Raw genomic sequence first — 11178 nt, forward strand, 5'->3', positions numbered from 1 at the left:
AGAGCAAGACCAAGACTAGTTGCTAGCCGCATGTATACCCTTTAATAGGGTTCTCTAATGCAAAAGAGATAATGCTTACAAGCTTTGCTGTTGAGGTATGCTTGCTTCACTCTTCATAATTTCATTTTTAAATTTATAGTGTCGACATAATGGTGGAAATTAATCCCTCCTTTTCATTTAATGGAAAAACTAGAGAATGTAACTTATGTTTGAAGAATATTCTTGTGGGGGAGTAAAGATTATGGCAGAGAAAGAGTCTTGATTCCTGACCACTGAATTACATGTGGATTCAGCTACCTACATTTGAAATCATTTCATGAACAATTGATAAGCAATTTCATCATATTCAAGACTGTTAACTTTTTCTTACAAGTTACAATCCAAATAACTCCCAGATGAAAAATCCTCCCTATCTTAACTTTAAAGATCTGCTATGTTATGGATCCCACTTTTCCTTCAGTTTCTAAGATTATTTTCTTTTGGTGATTTAATAATTTGATTGTCAAGAAAATTATATGAATGATGAGACTTTTTTCTTTTTTTAAATTAATGATGCTTACAAAATCAAATGGTTTAAAATTAAATTGTAATTATATGAAAATTTATTTAATGGCGTACCCTAACCTCAACCAATCTCGTAGCACTTGAGCCAAGCCTAAGTGATCACTTAATGATTAATTGGAAATTACTTAAGTTTTTATTTAATTCTTAGTTGTTGCTTATCTTACAACCTTTTGTCACACTTCACTACCATATTTGCATCCTTTCATAAATGCATTTGTCATTTCTCTCCCTCTTTTTTTTTTTTTGGCTATGTTCCACGAAGTTTCTTAATTTTGATGCATTGCTTTATACTATTTCTTAGGCTCTAAGATATGCTGCAGAACTCCTGCCTCATATGCCTATGTTCAATAACCTGCTGGATTTGGATTTCATTGACGGGTCAATAAATCTTGACTCCATAGCACTGTTGAAGATATGCAAGAATCTCCCAATCTTAAGACTCTGGAATTTAGTGAGGTAACTTCACCAGCACTACCATGATTACTATCTTGTATCTGTTCCATATTATTGTTGCCTTTTGCCTTGATGATTAAAACATTTAATGTGCAATGATAAATTAGGGGGTCAGTCTGTCCACAGCTTGTGAAAAAGTTGATAGCATACCGGACCCAGTGCCTCCATGTTTTTTGTCACAGCTAAAGTGCATTAAAGTTGGTTATTATAATGGAGATGAGAAGGAGCTATCTGCAGTAAAGATTTTGCTTAAGAATGCAGTGGCCTTGGACAGTATAGTTATATCTTTTTCAAAGAATTTTGCAGGGGATTTGGAGAAGCGGGGCAAGGTTTGTCAGCAGTTTTTGAAGCTTCCTAGAGGGTCAAAATATTGTGAATTTGTTTTTAAAATGTGCTTTTTTTGAGCTTTTACACTCAGAAAAGCCTTTAATACTTATTTCTTGGAACATGTAAATGTATGGCTAGTTATTTCATTATAATTTGAACTTTAAAGACTACATTTCCTTTGTTTCTTTCCTTAAACCTTCTACCTAAGTACCTAACTATGTAACTTGCTGTCGTGTGATGATCATTTGTGCTAGTTATTTCTCTTCCAGCAGACTTATTCTGTGGAACCTGAAAGGGCTATTTTTGAGAGATTTAAACCTAGAAGTACTGCGTCAACTCTATTCTCTTTTGCTGTCCATATATCAAAGCTGCATCAACCTAAGATTTCTGCATTCTATGGCATATAACAGGAGTCTTGATTTAAACAAGCTGATGGTTGGAAGAACTTGAATGTCTCAAAGCTTTTGGCCATTATATTGCTACCAAAACTTTTTTTTCCCTACTTAGTACAAAGAGCAATGGGTTGAAGTTATTTGTTATGTGCTAATTTGAAATACCCCTCATTTTCTTCCGTTTCTATTTATATAAAAAAAAAAAAAAAATCATTTCTATCTTTTGTGGAGTGAACATCACGCTAAAGGTGCGTAATAGGCTATGCATTATTGATTTGCCTTCAATTTTGTTTTCCTTTGTTCGCATTTTTATCTCATAATGCTTTAGCAAAAGAAAGAAAAGGTATCAATGTGGCTAAATGTGGACCTTGAGATCAATCTAATTTTCTATTTGTTTTTGTGGAAAATGATTTTCTAGAAAAGTTGCCTGTGTTTTTCAATGAGTACAACCAAAAGCAAAAACAAATTGAAAACGTTTTTGTGGTCAAACAAAAAACCAAGCCCACAGTGGTGAAAATCATTTTCCATTTTTTAAAAATAGTAGAAAACATATTTTGTAATTTGTGTATCCCAACTCCTATTCCTTTGTGATGCCAATATTATCACGGTAGGGAATTTACATGAAATTTTCAAATCTCTAAGATGCAAATATAGAGAAAAAAATATGCATACAAAAAAAAAACAATTACATAAGACAATATTTATGTGAGTTAGCAATTTGCCTACATTCATAGAGTTGTAGTAATTCACTACTTTTAGGAAAAAATACAAGATACAGCAGCACAATTTTTCTCTCCAAACAACACACCAAACCCTAATCTAAAACCACTATATTTATATCATGCACACAGGATTCACCATTGGCTAAAAACAAGCCAAAATTTTTCCATGAGCACTCCACCTTGGGCCAATACCATGAACTAAGCCTCAAAAAATTTTCCATTAAAAATAGTAACACTTTTTATATTAGGTTGGGTCATAGTTCAAATCAAACACAATTTGGCTCCACGTAATCCAATAATTGCCACCATCATCACTACTGTCACTGCGACCATGGTCACCCTCCTTTGTTGCAGTGGTGGCTCCACTTGTATGTGAAGGTCCCACCCTCACTTGCCTTTTTTTTTTTTAATACTTCGCAAAAAATTATATAGATAATTAGTTTAAACTAATCTGTTATGTGACCATCTTGACTTGAAAAACCAAATGTATATCTATACTTACTGTAGGATTAAGGGCCCAAATTATATATTGGACCTTGAACTTTAGCCGAGAGCGTAAGTAGTCCGAAGAGGAACAGATAGTAATGAATGGATCAGACTCAGAATTTAATAAGCAAGATACAAATGGGAAGGAGGTCCGAGGAGGAATATCTCATCGGATATGATAAATATCGCTCAGATGTGTATTTCAACGACGAAAGTAACCTTTATAGAAGCTTCAGTGATAGGGACGTGCCTCATGAACATACGAGAAGGAAGGAAACCCAAAAATATCTAAGGAAAAGCTACTACCACCGCATTAAATGTACTGCAACTACTTTTCTGGCTGCATTTATGTGGAGAAGACTTCTGAACAGTACTACCTTGACTACCACAACTCACTTAAAGCCAAAGAGAGTGTTTGGTGGGACAGACACTCAAGTAAGGGCTCAAATGATCAATAAGTGTAGGATCAAGATGGTCCAATGAGAGATATATAATGTAAGAGACCTTCCATAAGGAAAGGATCGGAAAAATAGAGAAAGAATACTGTAGCAATCAAAGTTATACCTGTAATCAATTTAATTGATTTATATAGAGATTTACCTCCTCGGACAAGGAAATTCAGTTAGTTCTATGTTCCTTGTTTTTTCTTGATCATCTTTTGAATCCATACTAACCGTTGTCAAATTCATTAAGGGTTGAGTTTTTTGATCCACTCTCTACAAATTTATTGTATTGGGCTCACTAGGCCAACATCTCTTACATTTTGGGCTTGGGCTGCAAACGTATCCATATACTTACAAAAAAAAATTATATACTAAATTAACTTATTTTGACCGCCCTAATTGTAAATACTCTAACTTGAAAATTATAAGAATTTGAGTTTAACAAAAATAAGAGTAATGTTATATTCACAATATTTTCACAATAAATCTTATGTGGTAAGCTATTACTTGTTTTAATTTGGGCTCAATATTGACATGTTTTATCCACCAATAACAGCTTGCTGCATAAAATTTGTTATGAAATTGTTATGGTCACTTTATTATTTTCATATCAGCATTTTCAATTTCCACTTTATCTCTTATTAGTTTTTTCTTTTCTTTTTCTTCTCTTTGTTAGTAATTGTTTTTTTTTTATATTTCATGTATTTGCGTTATTTTTTTGTGATATTGATATATTCAAGTTGTTTCTGTATGAGATTTTGTATAATTTAAGTTTTTTAGTGACCACATAAATGGCTAAAACTCCAATAAAAAAAATTGCTAAAACTATTTTACGTGTTAGACTGTGACTAGTTTTTTGTCACTTTCATATAAACCCACAATCTTTTCTTCACTATTCACCATTTAGTACCCGTTTGGATTGCGTTTCTGGTCCCCAACGTTTGGCGTTTTGGCCTTTTTTTTTTTTTTTTTTTTTTTGAGAAGTCAGTTTTTATGTGATTATGCACTGTTCAGTGGGTCCTGTGTACTATTTATGGGACCTACAAATCTTTTTTTTCAACAAAATTTTCATTAAAAATGTGTTCCATGATACTATTCACTCATTTAAAAATTACTTTGCTACAGTGTTTTCAGTTTTTAGCAAAATAAGCGGTATTCAAACAAATCCTTAGTCCTCATCTACACCAAAAACTGATTAGTGTCTTGGCTTAATGATAAAGAATTATTATCGGTAGTGGAAGTCACAAGATAAAACTCTAAAAAAAAAAGGAAAAAAAAGTGATTTTTTCACCCATCTAAATAATCAGCCCATAGTAATGGGCATAGGCTCACCAAATCATTTCACCATCTTTGGAGGGAATTATTCTCACGATTTCCCACCCGGAAAAAACAAGCCTATATTTATGTGAAGGAGATACCTTTTCATCCTCTCCATCTGAAAAAAAAAACAAATTTCCATACCACAACGCTGTCGTTTCGTTCCTGCCAATGGCATAAACGGTAATTATCTTACCTAGTCATATCTTTTCTCTTCCTTTTTTATTGATGAAAACAGTACTGTTTTTTTTTTTTTTTTTTTTAAATTAAACATTGTTCTTTGAGGATTCTACTTCTATATGTGCTTTTGTTTTCTTGATAATGGTTATAATAATTATCTTGTCTTAACTTACCCTGGTTAAAAAAAAAAAGAAAAGAAAAAAAAGAGTCAAATTATATTTAATTAGATGCTTGATTTTCCCTAAATCAAAAGTTTTTTTTTTTTTTCCAAATTAATTAATAATTTACCTACAATCTTTTAGGTGTGTTTTAAGTTTGCAACACTTAAATATGTGAGCTTGTGCATGATATTATATATCCTTGTAGATATAACAAATTAATAATCAGAAACTGGGAAAAAAACAAAGAATCACTCAAGTTGATGGCCTTTTATCTGTGGAATAAAAGTGCACAATTCTGAATTTGTTGTTACTTTCTCAATTTTGGTAGTGGTAGAATTGTAATAGTCAATTCTAAAAATAGGACTTCGACTTTGAAAACTTGCAATTCATACCCTTGCCGTTAATTGACCCAAAAAAACGACGTTTTGGATAGAAAATTGACATATTTGTAATAGTAGAGTGTGTAAATTGCAAGGTTTGAAAGGCGAGGAACCTGATTTAGAAGTGATGCTAAACTTAGAGGGCGTAAAGTGCATTTTAGGTTTTTAGCCGAATGTAAATAATATCCACTCAAAAAAAAATTTGCATAATGGAGTTTTTTATATATGGATCAATCAATTTCGTCAAGATTCTGAAATTTTGAAAATATTGGAATAACTCATGTTGTTAGCTGAATATTTGTATCTCACTTTTTGTTTCTACAAAGTTTTCTACCACATCATTTTTTACATAATGCTATAGCCAACAAAGTGTTGTGTGTTTTTTTTTTTTTTTTTTTTTTTCTTCATATTAGGTATCCAACTAACCATTTGAAAATGGATGAACGTGGTCTTAATCAAAGTTCAAAAAAACATAAGCTAATTGAAGAACAAGGCATTGTTGATGGGAACACCAAATGTTTAGAGAATTTACCTGAAGAGATTCTTCGATACATCATTTCCTTACTTCCAACAAATGATGCTGTTAGAACAAGCATACTTTGTAAGAGGTGGGAATACCTATGGACTTCCATTCCAAATCTTGGTTTTAAAATAGGATCAAAGGCTAAGAGAACACTTTTCATGAATTTTGTGGAGAGAGTGCTTCTTCTTCATGACTCCTCTGATATCAAACAATTCACCCTCTATTGTGATGTGCTACATGATGGCGACGCATCTCGTATAAAAGCATGGATCTCTTCTGCAATAAGGCATAATGTTCAAGAGTTGGTTTTCAAACTCAACATATCTGAAGAACAATTTTCATTGCCTCATTGCTTGTTTACTTGTGTGACGCTGACAAAGTTACGATTTGATATACCCTGTGTACTCAAACTTCCTCCTACAATTTATTTCACAAATCTCAAGATCTTGTCTGTTGGATATGTTACATTTTCGGATGACTACTCAACCCAGAAGCTATTTTCTGGACTGCCAGCCCTTGAGGAAATGTTTTTAGAGGGCTGTAACTGGGTGAATCTCACAGCTGTGAGTATTTCTTCTCCCAAGCTTCATTGCCTGGTCATAATAGATGATGAGCAAAATTCGAATGATGAGGATGGTTGCCAGGTCATGATTTTTGGACCTGGCCTCAAAACATTTACTTACCATGGTCCACTCTGCAATGACTATTGCTTGTATAACTCATGTTCACTAGAAAGGGTAGTGATTGATGTTTGTGACCCTGGTAAGACAGCAAGACAAGTTGCCTATCGCATGTATAGGCTTCTTAGTGGGCTTTCTACCGTAAAAAAACTACAACTTTCTAGTGGTGCTGTTGAGGTATGTTTTCCTCTCTCTTTATAAAATTATATATTCAACGTCTAATGTGATTTATCAACTTAACAGCGGTATGATTTCCCCCTGCCACTTCTTTCACTCTGAAGATGCCTTGAACAAGGTATAAAATTAAACGATGAGGCTAATGTCAACATAGAGGCTTTAGCATCATACCAATCACATGTGACTGAGGAAACATTATGAAATGAAAGGCTTTACTTTGCAGTCATTTTTTTAATGTTGATGCCACTTCACCTAAGTTTGACTGTCCATTTTATGGTTCCTACTTAATTTTTGTTTCAAAAATGTTTTCAATTTGGTAATATAACCATTTTATTGTCAAACAGATTATTTGAAAGTTAAAAATTTCAGTTTTGTGATGACATTACCATAATCAGTGGTTAAAACTTGTTTAAGTGTAGTCTTATCAATAAAAAAATGCTGTATTTTCTTAACACTTGATATAATAAAAGAGATCAAAGAAGGATTTATAATATTGATTCTCTTTTTTTTTGCCAAGTCATTTATACTATTGATTCAATTCTTATTTCCTTTTTATTTATTTTTTTGAAAATATCTTTTTAAGTAATATGACAAAGAATTTTAAATAGTTATGTCATTCTAGAGGATTGTCTATATTCTACTCTGGGCTTTGTCATTGAGCAGATATTCTAAGTGCATTACTTTTTCTTTCTTTCATTTGCCATCCCCACGCCCCTCTTTTTAATTTTTTTTTTCCTTGTTAATACTTGAATCTAAGTTATTTCATGCATTGCTTATCTCCTGATCATAATCCTAGCTCCACCATTGTACAGTCATGCTTGCATTTGTTTTTCTTGTATGCTCTTTGCCGCCAAAATCTCTTTTAATCATGATGCATTTCATTACCCTTTTCTTAGGTTCTAAACTCTGCTGCAGAACTCCTTCCCCATGTTCCTATGTTCAATAATGTGATGCATTTGGAATTTGATGATGGTCCAACATATCTTGATAGAGTGGCACTATCAAAGATACTGGGAAAATTTCCTTGTCTGAATACTCTTGAATTTCCTGAGGTAGCTTCACATGCAATACAATGTTTACTGTTGTGCTACTCTTCCATATTGTTTTGATGGTGTTCTGTGATGGTTAAAACATTTGATTTATGATGACAATTCAGGGGATCGATCTGTCTGTAAATTGTAAAAATGCTGATGGTATACTGAACCCAGTGCCTCCATGTTTCTTATCACACCTCAGGTGCATTAAAGTTTATTGTTATGCTGAAGTGCAGAACCAACTGCCTGCCATAAAAAATTTGCTCAAGAATGCAGTGGCCTTGGACAAGATAGTTATATCTTCAGATTACCATTTTGCACGGGACTTCGAGAAACAGTTGGTAGAGTTCCCCAGGGGGTCAAAAAATTGTAAATTCGTTATCTATTGAGCCTTTCTTGAGCTTTGACTCTCAGAAAGAGCCACTCATAAGTCTTCAATTCCTACTTTTTGGAACATCTTAAAAGTACAACTTGTTATTTTACTGTACTTTGAACTTGAAATACTTATTTTGCTCACTGGCAGGACCTTCTACCTAGCCAGTATCTACAACTTTTTGTTATTGAACGAGACTGCAATTTGCAGCATGGAATGACCTTTAGTGACATTCACCACTCCGTCTTTTGGAAATTAAATGCAGTCTCTGATAGTTGGGTTTATATAGAGTTCATTCATTCAATGTTTGGTCTTATATATCTTTTGTGGATGCATGACAGCATGAGTACTATGCTAATTGTTTCATTGACAGACATATCATTTGCAAGTGTAGTGGCTGTTGAGACAACTCTTATGGTTGTATGGTTGGCATCATCTCATTAAGTACATGCATACTAATAGTGTGGAACATATTATATTATATGCAAACTTATATGATCAAACCATGAATACCATATTACATATTAGAACTTAGAAATTGTATATCTCCATATTGTTTTGATAAGAACACAATTATTTAACAAATATTTTAATTCTGTCTTGTATTTAGTTAAAGAATGATATGTATTTAACTTTGAGAAATGGGGTCTATATATATCTGTGTTTGTCTGTTTTTGGATTTAGGTGGATTTTTAACGTCCTTTTATTTTAGGGGAAAAAATGCACTAGGATCCAATTTTGTGCTCTTCATCATATTGGAGGAGGCTCAGATCGATTTATTTTTTTTGGAAAAATCTGAAGAATTACATAGTATCTTGTTAAATTGTTATGTCAATAAAAGGGTCAGTGAAAACCATATAGGTAACAGGTTAATGCAAGGAAGGCTATATTTGCACCGTTATCTTACTAGTTTTAAAGGTGAAAGATATGCCACAAGCGAATCTTTTGTGCATTGAAAATGACTGAGTAATTTTGAAGGCATTGTTTTTGTCTTGGTGATTTACTTAGTAATGACAATATCAAGTTTGTCACAAATAGTGTAATGTGGTAGCTTTGTCAAGTCAACAAGCATGTGAAACTCTTTTCTTGTTGCATTGTCCCAGAGTATGGAGAATTTGTTCTATACTCCCATTCTTCAAGGCCTTAGAATATATTAAAAAAAGAAAAAAAGAAATACTAATTTTAGATATAATAGCCAAGCTTTGATTCTGGGAATGAGTCTCCAAATCTCTGAAACCATTTAAGTCCAAGGTTCTGAAACCTAAAGCTTATATTTGGTGATTCTATGACAGTTTTTAGCAAATTAAACTGTGGCAATGTAGATAGGGTTAGGGGGCAGCCAGGAGAGGCTTATTATGGTGCAGAGAAAGCTCTTTTTCCCTTCTTTTTTATCTTGTGGGTTAATAACCAGTTATATTTGGCATATATTAAAAAAAACCACAAACCAATCTGGAGGAGTTCAAAAGTAGAAAGTGGAGTACATCGCTTGGGGTAACAAGAGAGACATGCGCCATGACAGACCTGTGTGCCATGAGAACAAGGTATGCAGCAACCTAGAGTCCAGTTCTATTTCCACATTGGAGATTCCTAAAGTAGTCCAATTCCAACTCACCCTTTAGGGTCTATAATTTAATTTTCGCGCTTGTAAAAAGGTGTATCTGTGTATGAGTATGCATGTAGAACACCCGTGCTATGAGAAAGAAAATTTATATATTCAATGTATGAGACACCTTTTCTCTCAAATAAGGATTTCCACTTCCAACTTATACCATAGAATCGTTGGATACATGATGCCTAAAATCACTTCTATGTAGTGAGATCTATGTGTTATGGGTAGACCTATAAAGCAGCTCTTTAAAATTCTTCTTTTTATTACTGCTTTTCTGTAGATGTTGTAGACTTGTAGTACATAGTTCGATTTGACAAGAAATTGATCACCACTTCTGCATTTTTTTCCCTTAATACATCTTGCATTAATGCATGAATATTTGCAATGCCATGTGAGGCATATGTTTCAAGCCTTTATGTCTTTGCCTTCAAAACATAAAAGAGCAAATTTTCTTGTTGAATATTGACACTAGAGTTTTAGACGTGCTGAGAATACAGTGACCATTTAGGCAACATTGTCTTTGTCTGTGCAGCTAGGGATCTTCCTGGTTAGGTAATTTGGCAATGATTCTGACACTGACAATCATTAAAGCCAAAGACAAGGTGTTTTACATACGGTGGGTATATATACATATAGAAGTAGAACCCACATATTGTGAGAGACCTACATATAATCACTGGGTCATTCTACAGTACTCCATATTTTTTTGGGGTTACGGTACCCACTTAAATCTTAGTTATAGATTTCACTTGTTTTCATTTGGTCTGTTTATTTAATTTTAATAAGATACATGCTACTAGTCATCTAGGTTTGTCAAGCGCTTGAGGGAGATCTCTAATTAATGGGTTCTTCCCTCTAGCCGCCTCTCTCAAACCTTCATGGCTCTGCCTCCTTGAATTTTGTGTTTGGTATTCAAATTGTGATTTTGATTTTTAATCATTTTCCTATTTATTGATTGAACTCACTAAAAAACCCTAGAAAGATCAAATCCTACACCTAAATGACCTTTGTTGAGTCTTGAAGAATGGTTAGATACTTTTTCTTTTACTTAATCATTTTAATTTAATTTTCTGGTTTGATTTGTACTCTTCCTTGATTGGTTATTTGCTAAGTGGCACAATATGGTTTATATTCCTCTGATTGTTAATTCTTCATCTTCTTCTTCTTGGTTCTTGGAGAAATCCTTTGAACCTTTCACATAGAAGGATCTCTCTCTGTTCACTTGTCTCTTTTTTTTTTTTTTCCCCTCTCTACTTTTCACTCACTTTGAATTCACTTTTACTTTATTGAGACACCCTATAACATGTTACTTTTATTACTATGATTTGTAAATATCAAATATCATTTGTGGTTTTAT

At 33.2% G+C, this 11178-nt stretch overlaps 1 protein-coding gene across 2 annotated transcripts; it reads left to right on the plus strand.

The window, feature by feature from the left end:
• The first annotated feature begins 4681 nt into the window (after positions 1-4681).
• LOC112010851 (F-box/FBD/LRR-repeat protein At5g56420) lies at positions 4682-8472 on the plus strand. Of its 2 annotated transcripts, none has more exons than XM_024043222.2 (4): positions 4682-4887; positions 5839-6805; positions 7702-7857; positions 8042-8151. In XM_024043222.2, exons 2-4 carry the CDS (start codon positions 5861-5863, stop codon positions 8048-8050), a joined length of 1110 nt encoding a protein of 369 aa, XP_023898990.2. In that variant the 5' UTR covers positions 4682-4887; positions 5839-5860; the 3' UTR covers positions 8051-8151. The 2 variants fall into 2 exon arrangements, with proteins under 2 accessions (XP_023898990.2, XP_023898989.2); XM_024043221.2 differs by having other exon boundaries at positions 4685-4887; positions 7962-8472.
• Positions 8473-11178: the final 2706 nt, after the last annotated feature.

Source organism: Quercus suber, unplaced genomic scaffold (assembly GCF_002906115.3).
Source record: "Quercus suber isolate HL8 unplaced genomic scaffold, Cork oak 2.0 scaffold_24, whole genome shotgun sequence".
NCBI lineage: Eukaryota > Viridiplantae > Streptophyta > Magnoliopsida > Fagales > Fagaceae > Quercus > Quercus suber.

Bases quoted from the DNA above. Each gene is read 5' to 3' on its own strand.
- LOC112010851 (XM_024043221.2), top strand. From the start codon at position 5,861: ATGGATGAACGTGGTCTTAATCAAAGTTCAAAAAAACATAAGCTAATT. The intron at 6,806-7,701 runs GTATGTTTTCCT...CCCTTTTCTTAG, and splicing joins TTTCTAGTGGTGCTGTTGAG to GTTCTAAACTCTGCTGCAGA. The intron at 7,858-7,961 runs GTAGCTTCACAT...ATGACAATTCAG, and splicing joins ATACTCTTGAATTTCCTGAG to GGGATCGATCTGTCTGTAAA.